The sequence below is a fragment of the Spermophilus citellus genome, assembly GCF_964194105.1.
Source record: "Spermophilus citellus genome assembly, chromosome: 5".
Lineage (NCBI taxonomy): Eukaryota > Metazoa > Chordata > Mammalia > Rodentia > Sciuridae > Spermophilus > Spermophilus citellus.
Genome location: NC_138186.1, coordinates 116,485,701 through 116,507,322, shown reverse-complemented (window position 1 = coordinate 116,507,322; position 21,622 = coordinate 116,485,701). Strand labels below are relative to the sequence as shown.

At 37.0% G+C, this 21,622-nt stretch overlaps 1 protein-coding gene across 1 annotated transcript in view; it reads right to left on the bottom strand.

Moving 5' to 3' along the window:
* The window catches only part of ARMC2 (armadillo repeat containing 2), a 125,458-nt gene that overhangs the window by 55,669 nt on the left and 48,167 nt on the right, over positions 1-21,622 (bottom strand). The window contains exons 8-10 of the mRNA XM_081293727.1: positions 19,591-19,766; positions 14,742-14,844; positions 12,444-12,667 (exon numbers count right to left, since the gene is read on the bottom strand). Of these exons, the coding sequence (XP_081149853.1) occupies positions 12,444-12,667; positions 14,742-14,844; positions 19,591-19,766 (503 nt within the window). The remainder of the gene's footprint in view (positions 1-12,443; positions 12,668-14,741; positions 14,845-19,590; positions 19,767-21,622) is intronic.

The window sequence follows — 21,622 nt, the reverse complement described above, 5'->3', positions numbered from 1 at the left end:
ATTTTTGCATCTAGGTTCATTAGAGATATTGGTCTGTAGTTTTCTTTCTTTGAGGTGTCTTTGTCTGGTTTCGGAATCAGGGTGATGTTGGCCTCATAGAATGAATTTGGAAGAGCTCCCTCTTTTTCTATTTCCTGAAATAACTTGAAAAGTATTGGTATTAATTCTTCTTTAAAGGTTTTGTAAAACTCCGCTGTATACCCATCCGGTCCTGGGCTTTTCTTGGTTGGTAGTCTTTTGATGGCTTCTTCAATTTCATCCATTGATATTGGTCTGTTCAAATTGTGTGTATCCTCCTGACTCAATCTGGGCAGATCATATGACTTAAGAAATTTATCGATATCTTCACTATCTTCTATTTTATTGGAATATAGGTTTTCAAAATAATTTCAAATTGTCTTCTGTATTTCTGTAGCATCTGTTGTGATATTGCCTTTTTCATCCCGTATGTTAGTAATTTGAGTTCTCTCTCTTCTTCTCTTCGTTAGCATGGCTAAAGGTCTGTCGATCTTATTTATTTTTTCGAAGAACCAACTTTTAGTTTTGTTAATTTTTTCAATAGTTTCTTTTGTTTCCATTTCATTGATTTCCGCTCTGATTTTAATTATTTCTTGCCTTCTGCTACATTTGCTGTTGTTTTGCTCTTCCTTTTCTAGGGCTTTGAGATGAAGTGTGAGCTCATTTATTTGTTGGTTTTTTCTTTTTTTGAGGAATGACCCCCAGGCGATAAATTTTCCTCTTAAAACTGCTTTCATTGTGTCCCATAGATTCCGATATGTTGTGTCTGTATTTTCATTTATCTCTAAGAATTTTTTGATTTCCTCCTTTATGTCTTCTGTAACCCATTGATCATTCAGTAACATATTGTTCATTTTCCATGTGATGTAGGATTTTTCCTTCCTTCTTTTATCATTGATTTCCAGTTTCATTCCATTATGATCAGATAAAATGCATGGTATTATCTCCACCCCTTTATATTTACTGAGGGTTGCCCTATGGCATAATATATGATCTATTTTTGAGAAGGATCCATGTGCTGCTGAGAAAAAAGTATATCCATTTAATGATGGTTGATATATTCTATATATGTCAGTTAAGTCTAGGTTATTGATTGTGATATTGAGTTCTATAGTTTCTTTATTCAACTTTTGTTTGGAGGATCTGTCCAATGGTGAGAGAGATATGTTGAAGTCACCCATAATTATTGTGTTGTGGTCTATTTGATTCTTGAACTTGAGGAGAATTTGTTTTATGAATGTCGCAGCACCATTATTTGGTGCATAAATATTGATAATTGTTATGTCTTGTTGGTGAATGGTTCCTTTTAACAGTATATAATGTCCTTCCTTATCCCTTTGGATTAACTTAGTCTTGAAGTCGATTTTATTCGATATGAGGATGGCCACCCCTGCTTGCTTACGAGGACCGTGTGCGTGGTATATTTTTTCCCATCCTTTCACCTTCAGCCTGTGTATGTCTTTTCCAATCAGATGTGTCTCCTGGAGGCAGCATATTGTTGGATTTGTTTTTTTAATCCATGATACCAGCCTATGTCGCTTTATTGGAGAGTTTAAGCCATTAACATTCAGAGTTACTATTGATATATGGTTTGTACTTCCATCCATGTTTGATTATTTATCCTTTTTTTTAAAAAATTTAGTTTGTTTCTCCATGATTATCTTTCCCCTCGCCCTCTGTCTTTACCGAGGAACTTCCCACTGATGGTTTTGGTTATTGTTTTTCATGTCTTCCTCATGTAGTGTTTTGCTCAAAATGCTTTGCAATGCTGGTTTTCTGGCTGCAAATTCTTTTAACTTTTGTTTATCATGAAAGATTTTTATTTCGTTGTCATACCTGAAGCTTAATTTTGCTGGATACAGAATTCTTGGTTGGCATCCATTGTCTTTCAGTGTTTGAAATACATTGTTCCATGACCTTCTTGCTTTCAGTGTCTGTGATGAAAAATCCGTTGTTAACCTTATTGGTTTACCCCTGAATGTAATCTGTCTCCTTTCTCTTGTAGCTTTTAATATTTTCTCTTTGTTCTGTATATTGGATATCTTCATAACAATGTGTCTTGGCGTTGGTCTACTGTGATTTTGTGTGCTCGGTGTCCTGTATGCATCTTCAATTTGTATATCTGTTTCCTTTTTTATTTCTGGAAAGTTTTCTGTAATTATTTCATTCAGCAGGTTACTCATTCCCTTGGTTTGAATCTCTGTACCTTCTTCTATCCCGATGACTCGTAAGTTTGGTTTTTTAATGTTATCCCATAACTCTTGGATGTTTTTCTCGTGATTTTTTACCAGCCTTTCTGAGTTGGCTAGACTCTTTTCAAGATGATATATTTTGTCTTCATTATCTGACGTTCTGGCTTCTACTTGCTCCACTCTGTTAGTGATACTCTCAATTGAGTTTTTTAATTTGATTTATCTCCTGATAAAGATGCTTAACTTCTTCTTTTATCTGTTTATGTAATTCATTCTCAATGTGTTCTTTCGCTGCTTGAATTTGCTGGCTTGTATCCTCTTTAAGGTTCCATTCCATCTGTCTAAGGTGTTCCTTGAGGTCTTTATATGACCATTTTTCTGATGACTCTAGGTCCTCCTGAATATTTAGGCTATCCTGCATTGTTTGTACTCCTTTTCTTCCTTGCTTTTTGAAGCTGCTCATGTTACTTCTTGCTCTGTTTGACTGATGAGTTACTGTTTACTCCTATAAATTTATTAGATGCTTGGGAGGAAAGGTATTAGAAGGGAAGAAGTCACTAAAGAGAATGAGAGTAAGCAGGTAGAATTCAAGGAAGGGGGGATAAGATAATTGAAAAGAAATGAAAAGGGCTGGGGATGTGGCTCAAGTGGTAGTGCGCTCGCCTGGCATGCGTGTGGCCAGGGTTCGATCCTCAGCACCACATACAAACAAAGATGTTGTGTCTGCCAAAAACTAAAAAATAAATATTAAAATTCTCTCTCTCTCTCTCTCCCTCTCTCTCACTCTCTCTTTAAAAAAAAAGAAATGAAAAGACAAAAGAAGAAAAAAAATAGGAAATAAAAAAAGAAAAAAAAATTTTTTAAATAATAAAAAAAATTAAAATTAAAATTAGAAGAAAAAAATTTCAAAAAATTGTAAAAAAAACTAAAAAAAAACAAGAAAAATGAAAATGAAAGAAAAACCCAAATCAAAAAAAAAAAAAAAAGAGAGAAAAGAAAAAAATTTTAAAAAAACCTAATAAATGCAGTCTTAGAGTTTGATTAACTTCTCTTCCAGTAGGTGGCGCTGTGCCCACCAGGCCAAGTTTCTCCTTCCAATACGCGGGAACCAATCACTGTGCAGCAGCTCCTCCCAGACTGGGCGAGTCTCCAATCCTGAGTGCCTAGGGCCTCCTCTTGTGTCTAGTCACTTCCCACTTTTCCTCTAGCCAGGCCCCTCTCACCACAATACTGGCTACACGCCAGGTCTGCTGCTCCCGGGAGCCCTGTTTTCATGAACAACTGGGCACACTCTTCCAGTTTGCCATTCCCTCAGACCCTAAGTTTGTAGAGCTTGGGGCTGAGAATCCTCAGCGAATTTTACTTGCCCTCCGGTAGCCACGCCCCCGGTAGCTGGTGCAAGAGACCTCAGCTCTCAGTACTGGTGGGAGCGGTAGTTCCCCGCTGCGGGTCCCGCGCCACCTCTGATTCCCTCGGGCTGGCTCACGGGAGAGCTGGGAGGGGCCCTTAAGGTTTCCCCGATGTGTGGAGAGGGAAGGCTAGGGAATTGCACACCTGTAGCCGCAGGTTTCAATGAAGTTATCTCCTCCGCCGTAGTCTGATGACATCAGTTCTCTGCCATTGTGGTATCTCTTGCAAATGGCGACAGTTCGTTTCCCTTTGCCGGGCGACCAATGCAACGGGTGGGTCCTTACTGTCTCTCCCAAGCCCCGTTTCAAACCTGTGGCCACTACCTATGAAGGCTCGGTAGGCATTTACCTCCGTAGGATGAGAAGGGCTGACCAGTTGTTTCAGCCGGATGGATTAGTGCTGAGTCACAGCTGTTTGCAGGAAGCAGGCGAACGGGAGCTTGAATTCAGCCGATCCAGGCTCAGTGTGTGTTCTGAGAGGCCCAGACTGTTCGCCCCAGATCCACGTCAGCTCAGTATTGCCTAGTGATCCTCCATATCTGTAGCGTTGCCAGGTATTCGTGGCCAAATGATTTTTTAAGAATTCTTTCTTATTCGTCCTTCCACTCTGCTGCTTGATTCCCTTTTCTACATTACTGATCTTCCTTATATGTTATCCTATCCTTCCCTCCCCTTTCCTTTATTTCACTCTAGCTTCTGCATATGAGAGGGAATGTTCAACCTTTGAGTTTCTGAGTCTAGCTTTTTGCACTTAGCATGATATTCTCCATTTCCAACCACTTACTGACAAATGCCATGATTTCATTCTTTTTTTTAATAGATGAATAGATCTCTCTCTCTCTCAATGTATATATTTATATATAAATATGTAATGTACATGTATGTGCATATATAATATATATGTACACATATATATTATATACATAGATACATAATATATACATTATACATCATATATAGATATCTACTCAGCTCTAAAAAATAAAATTATGGCATATATTATGTATATATGTATATATACATATGTATTGAAATTTTAATATATGTATATATGTATATATAAGATGTGCTAAGACACATCACAGTTTCTTAATCCATTCATCTATTGATAGGCACCTAGGTTGATTCCATAATCTAGCTATTGTGAATTGTGCTGCTATAAATTTTGAGGTGGCTCTATTGTTACAGTATTCTGATTTTTGATCTTTTGGGAAAATACCAAGGAATGGGTTATCTGGGCCATGTGGTGGTTTCATTCCCAGTTTTTTGAGAACTCTCCAAACTGCTCTCCAGAGTGCTGTACTAGTTTGTAGTCCCACCAACAATTGCACATATTTTTAAAAATCATCTCAAAATCCTTTCTTAAAAAAATAGCACAAGTTACATGTATACATAGATACTTGTTTAACTTTTTAAGGACTTACTGGGACAACTGTCAACCTTAACAGTGTCATTTCACTAAGAAAGTATGAAAATAGCAAATTACAAAATAAAAGCTTTCATTCTTATTTTTCCCATCTTGTAATGTGCAACTGTGTGGGACAGACATATGGAATTGGAAGGCAACCAGTGGGAAGAAGAAAAAAAGAGAAAACTAGACCTGATGGTGCATATCTGTAATCCCAGCTACCTGGAATGGCTGAGGCAGGAGGATCATAAGTTCAAGGTCAGCTTTAGCAACTTAGTGAGGCCCTAAGAATCTTAGTGAGATCTTATCTCAAAATAAAAAATAAAAAGGGCTGGGGACCTAGTTCAGTGGTTAAGCACCCCTAGATTCAATCCCTGGTACCAAACAAACAAACAAAAAACCCCAGCATTTCAATACAGTAAAATTGAACCCAAAAGATTTAGCTTCTATTTTTCCAAGTTAATTGTCAGTACTTACCAACTTCAAAATATGTTTCCAACTATTAGCTGGGGATCTAACCCAGGGCCTTGAATAACCTTAGCAAACACCAGTAAACTTTGTCTTAAACTATGGAGACCCTGACTAGGTCATAACACTCCTGTATTCTCTGCTGCAGTAGGGGAGGGTGTAAGGGGGAGAAGGCTGCTTGTAGTCCTTGTCCTCCCACAGAGTCCTCCGTCCCCTGGGAACCCACTGGATTCCCCCCCAGAAGGTGATCAGCTCCTTCTCCAAGAACCCACCATGAAACTCTCATTTTAGGTGCATCAGAAGTTTCCTCATTTAAAAAAAAGTTTTCAAAGAAATCTTTGGGACATAAAACACTTGGAAATTGTACCATTCATTGTCTGGAAGTTACCATGCTTCCTCAACCTAATTTAGGATCAAGATTTAGTTTTATTCAGTTTTATATATTAAAATGATATTTATGCAAAGGATCTGAGCAGCTACTTCCTGGCCTATCTCATGAGCTTCACTTCACGTGCTCCTTAAAACAATCCCCTGAGCTGTAACATGTCCTATTTTCGAGATGAGGAAACTGGGGCTCAGAAATTCTACCCCTTTCCAGGTAGGCTGGTGGCCTGGGATTCTCCTTGTCCACTGCTTCCCCTGCTCTATCTGGCATTTGTCTCGAAACACATTTATTTTATTTCTCAATGATCTGGAATATCCATAACCCAAATCCCTGGAGCTTTATCTCAGCTGCCAACTGCAAAATGGTTCACTTCCCGCTGATGATGTGAAAGAATAAATACAGCCGCCAGAGACCACAAACAGTGTCAAACGATTTAAAACCAAAGCCACACCATTTTCCAACCTCAGCTAAACCATCTCCCTCTATTAATAAAAGCACATTCATTTTTTGGATTTGTGCCCAACTGAGACCACATATATGCCCAAATCAGAGCCTATGTGGTAACCCAAGAAGTTTCATATTGTCTCACATATGATTAGTACAGTTCTGACTGAGATAAAAGAAACCAATGATGAGATGCTGCTCTACACGTGAAACCATGGGTACCGACAGTTTCTAAGCATTTGTTAGAGCTTGTTAAGATATATGCATATGTGGGAGGAATAGACAAACTCTAGGTAGGACAGAGGGGGTGGAGGGGTAGGGAGGGGGCATGGGGTTAGAAATGATGGTGAAATGTGAGGATCATTACTATCCAAAGTACATGTATAAAGACACAAATTGGTGTGAATTTACTATGTATACGACCAGAGATATGAAAAATTGTGCTTTATATGTGTAATAATTGTAATGCATTCTGTTGTCATATATAAATAAAAAATTTACATAAAAATGATATATGCATACAAAAGTATTTTATTAACTTAATTATTATAGGCTATAGCCAAAAGAAAAATTTCACCTGATTTCATCAACATTATGCTAAGCAAAATAAGCTAGACACAGTATTCTTGTTAACTGTATTATATTCATCCGAATTTCCTGATTACAACATTCTGAAGTTATGTAAGATGTTGCCATTGGGAGAAGCGGGTGGTGGGTACATAGGACCTCACTGTGCTGTTTTAGGGCTTCTTGTGAATTTATACTTAGTTCAAAACAAAAGTTAAAAAGGAGTCCAGACAACAATGGAGTTCTGGAGATTCCCTTTAGAAAAAGGAAGGACATGATACCATGGGGTAGCAGGTGAGGGAGGGAAAGAATCTGAATTGGGGGAGTCTTGGGAGGAGCCCTTAGGCTTACAGGCCAAAGACACAGAACAGGTGGGGGTGGGAAGACAAAGCAAACCATGCAACCTGGGGTGCTACAGAACAGGTCTAATGTTCAAAGCAGGAGAAGTACACCTTTCTCTACAGATTACATTCCAATGAGCTGAGCTAAGGGTATGGCTCAGTAGTAGAGCATTTGCCTATCGTGCATGGGCCCTGGATTCCATTCCCAGCACTGCAAAGAAAAAAAAAAAACAAAAAACAATTTCACCAATCAAATGAGTCATCTATGAAGGGGTATAAGGTGTGTGGGGGAGGGGAGGGCTGGAAATACTAATGAACTAAAAAATAGGAATATAAATTCAAGTCAGTCTGGTATTATTATTATTTGTTAGGTACCAGGGTTGAACCTAGAGGTGCTTAACCACTGAGCAACATCCCCAGCCCCTTTTAATTTTTTTTATTTTGCGAAAGGGTCTCTACTAAATTGCAGAGACTGGCCTTGAACTTGTGATCCTCCTGCCTCAGGCTGTTGAGTCGATGGGATTATGCCCCCACTGCCACCGGCCCAGCATCAGTCTAGTTTTAGTAGTTACATTGTAAACCCAAAATTGCCTAGCTGTAAATGCAAGTATGTTGGGATTTTTGATTACAGCAAAGCAACTTTACACACATTATTCTCAATGGAGGACAAATGAGACACCAGGAGAACTTGGGCTGGGCTGTGATTATGATATCCCAGGAAGGAGGCGGGATGGAGGTCAGGCTCCCTGAGGCAGATAAGTCCAGCTCTTGTGTTAGGCCTTCTGCACTGTTGGCCTTTAAAGGTCAAAGAAGAACCCTATACCTCCTGATAATCCATTCTAGCTCAACATTGACAAATGCCTATTTCTGTCTGTGTCACCTCCCTGGGTGTTATAATTTCCTGATGACCTTTAGGGGCCTGTCTGCTAACTGCCCTATATTTCCCTTCTTTCAAGTTTCAGCAAGTTCTCCTTAAATTCTAGTATTTGAAATTAGCCAGCATGCACAGTTTAACCTGCTTTACTCCTAGGATTTTATATGCAAGCTTGGGTCTCCCATTTTGCCAGCTGGGAGTACTAATGCTTTGACTTGGTGCTCGGGTAGAGGACCCGGAGTTCCCCTGGGCATCTCTTGTTCTCAAAATGTCATTACCTGTCCCCTGTACAGAACTGGGTGCACACTGATCACGTGGAAGTACCATGGTTTTACAGAAGAATGAGACATAGGAATACTATTATCTGGTTTCAAAAAGTAGTCCCCTTCAGGTGGCTATCTTGTTGACCACTGTAGAACTTGCCACCAGAGTACGCCTGGCACACAGCGGCCATTCACAAACAATTGTGAAGTGAATGTCTCTTGGTTTCAGCTTCATGGTGACATATAAGCATGTGTATACATATACACGCATATACATAAGAAATAGCACAAAGAAAGCCTTCAGAATCGACACTTCAGTATTTTTCCCTCTAAAGGAGCCTTTGACACTGGTTCTTTCATATCCGTTATAATCAGTTTAAAATATAACTACAGCAGCACCTCTTAATTGGTGCTCCTGCATTTAAGATCTTAACCCTCCAATCTGTCACCTGGACATATTCTTCTGCCATTATTTCCAGCATTTCTGATGTTCATTGGCTTGACAGCTTATGATTCACATTCATCTTTCTGCTACTCTGATCTCATCTGGCCTTCCCCATGCACAGACCTCTACCTGTTCCTGCTATTCCAGGGCCATTTTGCAGTCTGGCATTTGAGACCCATGGCTGTACCCTGTGAATCTTGCCTTCTGTGACTCACCCCACCGACTCCCTGTTCTGTACAGCTTTGCCTCCTTGGCATCCCCCAAACACATCTGCCTGCATATTCATCATCCTTTCCCCTTTGTTCCAGTTTCCACACAACTGTCAGGGTTCAGCTGCAGGAGATGTTTTCCATCCGTTTGGTGGGCTCCAACACTGTGGCTTTAGAGAAACAGGATGACTCTAGCCCCGTGCCAGATGCTAAGATATGAAAACTTTGAAAACACAAGGTTCCCAGAAAGTGGGAAAACTATCAAGGCCTCCCAGCGGCCAGCTGCAAAGGACAGGCAGTCACACAGCAGCTCTTGTCATGTTCTCATTCTCTCTGGCTTACAGACATCATTTGATTAATATTACAACCTCAGGTAATTTATTTATATCCCAATTGAACATATTTGCTTTTAAAAATGTCTCACGATCTGGAGCCATGAAAGCTGGTATAACAAATACTTCCACTGGTGGCTAAATCTGCCCAGGGCTGAATCTACACATGATCTGGCTGGTGAAAAGCCAGAGTCACACATTGACTGGAGCAGAGTGTTTCATCCATTTTCCTAATGAAGTCATGTTACACATTTTATCATTCATATGATACAAAACAGTGTTGCTTATTTATTTGTTTTTGTGCCAGAGATTGAACCCAGAGCACTTAACCACTGAGCCACATCCCCAAAACTTTTTTATTTTTTATTTTTTTTAATTTTATTTTGATGCAGGGTCTTGCTAAGTTGCTGAGGCTGGCCTTGAACTGGGGATCCTACTGCCTTAGCCTCCTGTGTCACTGGGATTACAGGCATGTGCCACCACATCCAGGGCTCTTCTTGGTTTTAACTAAATATAAGGGAATGTCCATTGTAGGGGATTCTGCAAATGACAAAGCCTAAAACAATGTTTCCTTCCTCTCCAAATCTGTAAAGACACTGGGATACAGTAGACCCAAATGTCATTTGGCAATCACAGCAGAAGCATGTTATCAGGTGGTAGCAAAAACAGGCTCCGCTTTCTCCTATGAGACAGGCTGTGGGGTGCTGACTGTGGTCCAGGCAGAGGCCCCACCCATGCCAGATCTTCACTGGGTTCAAAGGAAAGGTTTGGATGTAGCAGGCAGCAAGAAGGTTCTATAGTATCCCCTAGAGGGAAAGGAAAGGAGGAGCTGAACTGCTGAGCCAATTGGCACCTCGGGATGCCAAATCCAGGGAAAAGGGAAAGAAAAGCAAAGAGGAACAGAGGGAATACACTCTGAACTTACTGGCACACTAGAGCCCTGTTTCTTGATTTGATATATTTCTGATTGCAAGAGCACTCAATGATATATATATATATATATATATATATATATATATATATATATATAGAGAGAGAGAGAGAGAGAGAGAGAGAGAGAGAGAGAGAGACATATATATATATGTGATATAAAATGATATCATATATATAATGGGTTGGAAAGACGTTTTTCAACTAGACAAGAATTCCACAAGCTCTTGCATAAAAATTTAAAATGGCATAACATCTCAATATGGAGATGATGGACAATTTGAGATATATCCTTATCACAGAATGTTATGTAGTCATAAAAAATAATATAAGTTTATAGAATTGAGGCAAGAGATTTTTACCAAGTATTATTATATGAAAAATGAGGAATGCCCTGGATGTGGTGGCACATGCCTGTAATCCCAGTGACATAGGAGGCTAAGGCAGGAGGATCCCCAGTTTGAGGCCAGCCTCAGCAACTTAGCAAGACCCTGCATCAAAATAAAATTTAAAAAAATTAAAAAATAAAAAAGTTTTGGGGATGTGGCTCAGTGATTAAGTGCTCTGGGTTCAATCGCTGGCACAAAAACAAAAATTTTTAAAAATCCATTTTTTTAAAACCTATGTGTATATTAAAAGCAAACAAACACATCAGTGTAATCAACATTATAAACTGAATGGACCAGAATGAGAAACAGGAGAGGAAGAGGGTGACAGGAAATAAAACAAAACAAAAACAATTAAAAATAACAGGCTCTCCAATAAAAACAATAATTATATAAAGTTATATATATATGAACATATTTAAAATCCAAATTGGAGGTGTGTTAGTGAATCTCAGGGTAAATATTTCACGTATTTTTATACTTTTTCTTATACTTGCCTACATTTTAATGTGATTATAAACATTATATAATCAGAATTATTTTTAGTAAGGAAAAAACGTAAGTGATTAAAACATTGACAGCATAAAAATGTTTCTTAAGTCTTCCTGGTCAAAACACAATCCACTAGTAGAATTTTGCAACATTCATGACCAAAAGAGGTTTTTGCAACCATCTTCAAAATGGAGAAAAACTGAAGTTCAAAATTAATAATGGTCATATGTATTTTAAGCATCTTGAAATTAGGGTCTAAAATCTAATTTTTAATGCTTTTCCAACAGCTTAGCACATACACAGTGCTCAATCAATTCTCGTTAATTGACAAGCACATGTCAAATCACATGAATTATTATATCAAAGATGTTACTATTTGATACACAAATGCTATTAAGGGTAAAATCTCATCTAAAAAATAATATGAGAGCCAGAGCAGGTTTGATGAAAATAACTTAAATATGAAATTTAATCTGTCACAAAACAGTAATAAAACTAACACATAACATTATTTTTTCCTCCTGCTCTGGTTATGTTAAATGCACCTAGCTGGGTGCAGTGGTGCACATTTGTAATCAGCGCAACTTGGGAGGTTGAGGAAGAAGGATTGCAAGTTCAAGACCAACCTTGGCAACTTGGCCAGACTGTCTCAAAATAAAACATAAAAATAGCTGGGGATGTAGCTCAGTGGTAAAGTACCCCTGGGTTCAATCCCTAGCACTATAAAAAAAATGGAAAAAGAAAAAGAAATATGTAGTATTCGGCTTTGTTACCTGTGTTTCTGTAGTCTCAGGGCTGTATGTTATTTACATACACCATGACAACTGAATACCACTAATTTCTGCTTATTATTGTGGATATGAGAGTTATGACATTAGCTACCAAGCGTAAACAATCATAAACAATTTCTAGGCCAGGCCCATCTTCAAAACACTAAACTGCCATTACAGTTCTGACTATAAGATGCAACTGTCTTGCAGAAAAGTGCAGCTTTTCATTCTTCCAGGGCTGCTCTCTTTGCAGGGCAGTAGAAATGGATGTCCCCCAGCTGGATGGTGAGCTGCCTTGTGAAAAGCTACGGAGTACCCTCAACAGGGCAATTTGGCACCAAGATCACCCAGGGCAGAGGTGGAGCAGGGGCTACTGCCCTTGATCCTTGAGGCCTGGGACCCCCCACCTGGTGTAGGAACTTCTCATCTGCCATTCTGTGAAATGGCAAGTACTATTAGGCAGCACAAAACTAATCTTATACATCTAATCTTTTCAAGTAAAATACTTACCTGGACTAACAAGTGGCCTGAATTAGGCAAACATGTCTCACATTTCTTGGTGTTCTCCTTTATTTGCTTTACCAAATTTGTCAATATTTCCACAGCACCTTTGCTGATCATTTCATTAAGAAATCTTGGATTCCCGGAAATAAATTTAATAGTCCCCATACAGTATAAAAAAGCTTCACTGTTAGTTCGCAGATCTTCACTTCTCAGTACCTCTAATAATGATTCTGCCAAAAAGATGAATTATTATAAATGTCTGAGTATAACCGCTTGAGAGAAATACATTAAAGCACTTGTCTGTGAACATCAAATACAATTTGTGAGCTATATTTGTCCAAAGGTACATGTAAATGCTTGTTAAGTGTCACTCAAGTAAGAAGAGCTTACTTTTAGCTACAACAGATCTCTGTAATAGTAATGATGGCAAAAGGGTAGATTTACTAATACATAAATAAGAAGCTATTCTTTTGGGCTGGGGTTGTGGCTCAGTGTTAGAGCGCTTGCCTTGCACATAAAAGGCCCTGGGTTCAATCCTCAGTACCACATAAAAAAAATAAATAAGGACATTTTTTTAAAAAAGCTATTCTTTTAATCAAATGCCACTCCTTACCTCTTACTAGTATTTACCAGTCTTAATTTTTAGTTACAAAAATTTCAAGTTATTATAGAATACTAATAATCAAAGTATTTTATTTATTTACTTGGGTACTAGAGATTGAAACAGGAGGTGGGAGGCTTTACCACTGAGCTATATCCCCAACCCTTTTTAAAAAAACTTTTAAATTTTGAGACAGGGTCTTGATAAATTTCTGAGGCTGGTCTCAAACTTGTGATCATCCAGCCTCAGACTCAGAAATTGCTGGGATTATACGCCAGTGCCATCACACCCAGCATTAACTCTTAAAGCATTTTAAGAGTTTGACTGTATTGGGTACAGTGTAATCCCAGTGACTTGGGAAGCTGAGGCAGGAGGATTGCAAGTTCAAGGCGAGCCTCAGCAACTTAATGAGACCCTGTCTCAAAATAAGAAATAGAAAGAGCTGGGGATGCACCCCTGGGTTTAATCCCCATTACCAAGAGTTAGATATCAACAAACCTTGAAGGATTTTTTTTTTTTTTTTTGCTGTATTAAGGGAAAATAAGTCAAGAGAGGAGCTTAAACTCAATCACACTAGAAAGGGATAAGTTGAATATAACATCCACAATTTCCCAAAACAATTAAAGAACCTTCATCCAAATGACATACAACTATGGGTTTTATGAGAAATCCAGGAACTCTAGTAAGGGTAATTATGCATATCTCATATTTAAATTGCTAAGGCTGGCCATGAACTTGCAGTCCTCCTCATAGTTACATTTCTTAATGTCTGTGTGATCATTTGTCATATTTATTTTCATCTGACACTTCTCAGTTAGCTGATTCAGTGCTAGACATTTCTTTCCGCACTTGTTATGTCCCAGTCCTCTTGGGCTAAAAAAGATATTAAGATCATTTATCCTGTGTTACCAAAAGAGGACTGAGAGTGTTTTCCATGTTACTGCCTTCTCCTATACCAGCAACATTAATTCATAAAATATTTCCATTTATATAACTAAACATCTTAATTATTTAGAGGTGTGTCAAGAATTAGGCATTATTAGTTCGGTAGTTAGAATGTAATAAAACTCCACCTACATATTTGATTTTTTTTTCAATACCGGGGATTGAATCCAGAAGCAACTCTATCACTGAGCTACATCCCCAACTCTTTTTATTTTTAATTTTAAGACAGGGTCTCATTAAATTGTTGAGGCTGGCCTTAAACTTGCAATCCTCCTACCTCAGCCTCCCAAATTACTGGGATTACAGGTGTGCACCATCACACCTGGCTCACATTTGAAACATTTTGGTGCCAGATTTCTATAACACTTACAGATGTGTCTTTTAATTTTAGTCATTTCTACTAGATCAAAAGACTAAAATTTTCAATTTTGAAAAAAATTAAAATTTTTTAATTATGCCAAAAACTATTGTGTTTTCTCTAATAGTGAATCCATGTCCCAGAGATGGATTTTCAAATGCTTCTTTGTAAACTCACATTGTATTACTATAAGCATTTATAAAACAAAAACAAAAACCAGTCTGTCTTACTAGACTCCAAATGATACATTAAACAGAATGTGGAAAAGCCAGAGAAGGAGGAGCAAAAATAAACATTATATAACTTCTGCATGTTACAAGAAGACACAATATTCTTGCCACCATTAATTATAACCTTTGTGCTGTTCATTTGCTTAACTGTGGCACTGAATGATACTCACCTAGGATGTTGTCATTTTGAATCAGTGAATCATTCTTCTCATTCCTGCTAATTTTAAATATAAGTTTGCAGACATTAAGTAGATTCTTTCTACTCACTTTTAGCTGCAGAGAAATAAAAACACTTCCGTTTCTATTGTGGAGAGAAATAAAGATCTGGCATATTCTTAAAAACACAAACTTCTCTATTAAAAGCCTAGCAAGATTATTTTTAAACATAAACATTCTGAAGAAATCAAACTTTAAAAAGTTTAGTTTAAATATTTGCCAGCTATGGTATCTAATTAACTCAGTTATACTAAATACAATACAAATGATCTTTTGAGTAAGAACATTTTAATAACAAGCATTTCTTTCTTACCTCATAATGTCAAATTTATATCTAAAGTTATTACTTACTTTTAAAAGAATATAGGAAAAAGAAAGCAGGCATGATAATTTAACAAATTTGATTAAATGGCATAATTAATTTAAAACACAAAAGCAAAGGATGATGAATGCCAAAATTTCAGATTAAACTATTTTTGAAAAGAATCTATAGTGGAAGTGAAGGAAAAAAATAAAGGGAAAAATATGTCCTCTCCATAAATTGCATAAAAGAAAATTTAAAAACTAGTAGTATTTGATTACATTGTATATATATATATTTAATTTTGACGCTATTTCTGGAATGCTTTGAGATAATTACTGATAAATGAGTTTAAAGATTATTTCTAAATAAAACAAAAATATGTAAATGAAACACAAGGCAATACAAAAATATATTTCCTTTTTAAAAACATACACAAAAAAAAAATAAAAATAAAAATAAATAAAAACATACACACAATAGGGTGACTTGCTGAACCAAATGGTCTAAATCATCTGTGTATTTATCTTAAGTAGTAAGAAATAGTAAATATCAAATATTAAAATCATTAATATTATCAATAATTATTAATATTATAATTATTATATTTCCATATATTATGAATTATAAATATTCATAGATTATAAATATAAATATAATATAATGTATTACTTTATAAATATATAACATAATTTTATAATATTATATAATATTATAATTGTTATAATTATTAATATTAATATTAAAATCCTAAATGTTCAATATTAGGGAAGAGTCTGATGAACTGTGGAACTATAATATTATTCTTATTAGGCAGTTGCAAAACAGTGTAACCACGAATGTTATGCTTAAAAAAGAAAAGCATCTAGAACCCACTATTAGATGGGAATATCATGTATCCTCATTGCAACAAAGTAAAAATGTAGGAACCAGGTCATTTAAAAAAAAAATTTCTATGTGAAAAGGATACATAAAGGTCATTATTTTACTATTAAAAGCTATCTTTAATATTGTTAATAAGTTCCAGTTAGTTTTTTTAAATAATAGAATTTTCCAGAAATATTTGTTAAGGATTTGTTCTGTTTGGCCACCAAGTGTCTCCTGAGTGCTTTCTGTGTACCAGGTGCTGTACTGTTTGCTAATGGAGACGGCAAAAAGCATGCTGTCAGTCTCAGGCCAGAGGAGCAAAGGGAGTGGAGCATGGCTCACCTGTCACTGGCCCCTGCCCCTCCAACCCTAGGCTCTTTTCATAAGTTACCTCACAGATACTCTGCATGAGAGGTGTTGCCATTCCCATTTTTCAGCTGAAGAGTGTGCGCTTGGACAGACCACAAGACCTGGGCATGCACTAGGAAGATAGGCTCTCAGGTCCCACCAGCCCTACTGGTCAGAATCTGCATTCTCAAGGGATTCACATGTGCCTTAAAGTCTGAGACACCATTTAGGAAGCCTTAGAAACTCCAACACATAGAGCCTTCTGCTCTCAAGCAGAAAAGGAAATGGAAACTTTAAAAAGTATCTATTAGAGCTGGGGATATAGCTCAGGGGTTAAGTGTTTGCCTAGCCTTTGTAAAGTCCTGGGCTCAATGCCTGGCACAGGGGGAAGAGTTATTGAGTAGGTAGGTGTTTATAACAACATTATTTAAAAACTTAGAAAATAAGCTGACTTAAGAAAACAGAAAAATGTTTCTATATTAATGGAAAAATAGTATATATAAGATTTGGGAATATATTTAAATCAGTTGACTATCTTTTACTAAATTGTGTGTCCTTAAGGACAAAACTATGATTTATTTCCTAAGTATGGTATGTAGCATGAATTCCATGCTTAACAAAACTTGTTCAATGAATATAATCACCCCCTGTGATTATATTTATATATAATCACCCACTGTGAGTCTTACATTTTTAGCGAAAAGTGACAAGGGAAAAAAAAACTGGTTTCAGGGTTTTCATCAAAATAACAACAGGAAGAAGAAGTAGGAGAAGAGGAAGAAGAGGAAGGAGAGGAGGAGAGGGAAGGGGAGAGGGAGGAGAAAAGAAAAGATAAAGCCAGTGCGGTGGTGCTTGCCTGTAATCCCAGTGGCCTGGGAGGGTAAGGCAGGAGGATCCAGAGTTCAAAGCCAGCCTCAGCAACTTATTGAGGCCCTAAACAACTCAGTGAGACCCTGTCTCTAAAAAAAAAAAAAAAAAAAAAAAAAAAAAAGGGGCTGCAGGTGTTGCTCAGTGATTAAGCACCCCTGGGTTCAATCCCAAGTGCCAAAAAAAAAAAAAAAAAAGAAAAGAAAAGAAAGAAAGAAAGAAAGAAAGAAAGAAAGAAAGGAGAGGAAAGAAAGATACACATAATTTCCAGGCCTAGTATATAGCTTAGGTCAATTTAGATGCAAAGCAAATTCTTATAACTTCTCTATTGATAACTGTAAAATTATGACTTTAAGACATGAAAAGGTAATAAAATATGTCATTATATGCAAGAATTATAGGCTGCCCCATAACAATCACCACTTTCCATGCCTCTTACTCCCTGTGCTTTGGGGTGTTTTCTCCCCACAGTACTTGCTGTGTCCTTTGCACTTGATGCTTCTGCTATTTCCCCTGCTACAGTGTCCACAGGAGTTGGGAAGGCTATTTTATTCAAATACTCCAAGTTTTAGGAAGAATTCCTGACAATATAGGTTCTAGTGGTAGGGTAATTTTCTTTTTAAGTTAAAAATAGTAATTTTATTCTATTTAAAGCAAAAGTTGGCAAACTAAACAAAAGTAAGAGAAGTTTAAAATCATCATACTACCACTATATGTAATCACAGTTGACACACTGGTATTTCTTTTTTGTTTGCCTAAGGTGCTAGATTCTACCCCCAGAATAGAGCTGCATTCATACTGTGTATGTATTTGTATACTTTAAAGCAATCTTAATATAGACTGACATATTTTTGTAAGCTGTTTTGATATAAAGGTTAAAATTAACATGGCTGTCTGGCAAATCTCCATTGAACCAAAGAATGCAAGAAAACAGAACTAACATTATGCTTGCTCAGTGTTTTTAACTATAAATAACTAAATGTCTGAATTATAATACTAAACTGGTAGAGGGAATAAATATTGACAGGAAGAAAAGAAGCAGTGAAAACTTCATGTTTCATGTATCTTTAGTCTTTGCTGATTTATCTTTTGACATTTCTTTTGATGTGGTCCTTTAAAAATTTACATAGAACTCCATCACTAAGTCTAATCAGAACAGGATCTTGCCTGTAATGTCATAAGGGATTCAGAAAGTGGATGGGCTGGATGGAAGTTGGACTGGATGGTTTCACAGGTCCCTTCTCACCTGGTAATTCTGTAGTTAAACAGAGGCAAAAGCCACCCAACTCTGGAGTTTGAAATACAGAGTCTTTCCTTCAACCAGCAAGGTGGCCACTGTCACCAGGAGGCCCTTACCTAATCATATGCCCAGTTCAGAATGTGTTCTCTGCCTGTCAGATCATTTAGCCTTTTTCCCTTAGAGAGTTAAATTGTGTCCTGTATGTAATCAATTTGAATGACTCATTAATAACCAAGATCAATTTTCTCCAAAGCATTAATGGATTCATGAATGCCTATTTCTTTTCTTTTTTGACCTGGTGTGGAACAAGATGTCTAGGAACCAGATGAAAAAGGAAAGGCAAATTCTTGGGCACTGGCAGCCTGGGTCCTTCATAATTTCACATTATGTGAATAACCCAGTATTAACAGAAAGCTTTTACTTTTATGAAACCAGGTTAACAAAGCTTCATTCATTTGTTTTTGCGGCTCTCTTAGAACATTCTATAATAATTGTGGCTTATCTTTTGGTTCCAAATGCTTATGGCTGTGACAACAAAGCACTCCCCTCAAACAATGATAGCATTTTGTTCTAGACAGAGTTCTACAGACTTTTATTTGGTGTCTGGCCTTTTCTTCTAACACTTTACAGGAGCCTTCGATGACCACTGAAGGACCTTCCTGTGACCACACACAGCTGTTTTCCTCTTTCACACGGTTCATAAAGCACCTGGCCATTATGTCTGTGACCCAAATTACTTTATTTCCTAATCATATGACAGAATTGAGCTGCCAGTTGAAACCACAGGACAGAGGCCACAGCCTACATGGCTTGATACTGATCTCCAGTCATTACTTGAGCAACTGTTTTGAATATATTTGCCTATTGTTGCTTTTTTCTTTACTTTCTCGATTTTCCTTTTGCTTTCTTTCTTTTTTTAAAAAAAAATATATATATATATCTAGTCACATTCCAAATATAAGAGATCTTCGTTTGAACATTTTCTATGTACTCAGCCTTAGTTCCTTAGATAATACTTCCTAGTCAAATTCTGGGATGCCAGTTTATTACTTTTACTTTGTAAGACTCTAAACAAATACATGGCATTTCTAATATTCTTTGTAATATTTACCAAAAAAAAATCATTTCATAAAGTTTGCATGTGCTACAGTCTAGTAGACCAGAGAAAAGAACAACTTACTGCAAGGATAATTTTTGCAAGTTTAAGGCTGAGCAAGTCTGAACCAACATCAACTAGTTTACACAGAGTCTTCAGGAGAATACTTCTTCTCTTAAATTTATTTCCAAGCATGTTTCCTTCTTCTAAGGCGTGATGAAGTTGTGTGCAAGCAGCACAAACTGTTTCAATGTTCTCTTCTGTCAGAGCAAAGAGAGTAAAGCAACACTTACTAATTAAGGTTAAGTTTTCAGGTGCATCACACACAGCATAAGTGAAAACCCCTTAGTTATTTCCCCAGACATCTTCAAGTTCATGAGCTCTATTTCTCCTTTCTTGCCTCACCTCCATTTACTTGATTTTTTTCCATCTCTTTGATCTAGTTCCTACCTTGCTGACTTACTAATCAGTCAATTAACTTATCTAGAATACACAAAGAGGGTATTAAAGAATGGGATTGCCACCTATTTTAGTTAGTCTCCTTTATTCCAAATGCCCTCCATTGGACCTGTGCTCTGTTCAGTCCCACAGAGGCATGTCACTTGCGCCTCTGTCTTCAACCCTTTCTGGCATAATTTCACTGGCCTAGAATATTCTTCTTATCCTTGTTCTTATCCATTTTGTCCTTCAAGTCTTTGTGTTTTGGCTCCCCCAGAAACAGTGCCCAATTCCACATTCAACCAACATTACCTGAGGCTTTTATTGATTTTTTTACTTATGTTGGGGGGGGGGGTCATGTTATGTACCTAATGTCCTCAAACAGATGTCATACCAAGTGAGTAGGAATATTGTCTTACGTATCTTTGTATTAAGAGCACTTGGTACCATGAGAATACTGTACAATCTGCAACAATTTCATACATATTCATTTGATAATATATCATTGATTAAAAAAAACAATGATCAATATTTTCCTGTAAGAAAAATTGTCATTTGAGAAAAAGGGGCTCTTATAGAACAAAACTTCAAAATGTCACCAAATTTACCATTATTTGAAGAGAACAAGAAGATTTTGGTTAGAAAACAGGGAGACCTAGGAACATTTTATTTTATTTTTTTTAAAGCAGAACAGACGGTTTTATTTTAGACCTTCAGTGAAAGTAGATTAATGTTGTACCAAGAAAACATGGATCTGAGAATTTTAGATGAATATCTGCTTTACTGCCTGGTATCAAATCCTGTTTCTTTGTTTTTAACCTTGTCTCTGCAGATTTACCCCCTTTGCTCCAACACACACTCATTACTGTGGGTCTGATCTCCATGTCCATTGCAGGGTTGAACAGCAAAGGAACATTTTATTTTATAATTATGATTCTGAGGAAAGTAATTTTTGAAAGTGGCAGACATAAAAGAGGCATATGAGGAAGAAAAGTATCATACAAAAGGGAACATAAGGAAAAATAAAAGATTGCAAGACATACTAAGGTAGTCAATTGAAAAATATTCTCTCTGATAGATTCCATCACAAAATTTAAAAGTGAGAAACCAATCTTAAATAAATACCATAATGTGCTCTTAGAAGCCCACATAGAGGAAGTGTGTGCCTGCAGAAGGAAATGGCTCAGGCCATTTTTAGCTCTTTTCAACAATAACATCTAAGAAAAAATTTTTAAACCTCAATAGCTAAGTAACCTTCAATGCCTTTCAGTTATGCACTTAAATAAATGAATTGATGGGAAATGACTGAGACAGACTTTAAATAAAGGGTAAAATCTGAACTCCATTGTGTGAATACTTTTGTCAAGTTGTTTTATTGTTCTGTGCCTGGCAGTTTCTTCATAAGCCCCAAGTCCAGCGCTGGGTCACTTAGGGGCAATGAGGGGTCCTCAATGTATTTATCTAGCACTTCCCCTTAAATGCTTCAATCTGCTGGGTTCTATTCAAGATGACTTGTTTTAGTTTATTTTAAAAGAAATTAAAAAGGAAGGCCCAAGGGCCAAAATTTAAACCACTGATCAAATAAACTCTGTTACCAATTAGTTATAACAGTCACAAATGTCATGTAGCTTCCAAGAACAACTTGAAACAGCTGAGACTTTCAATGGGTTAAAGGTAG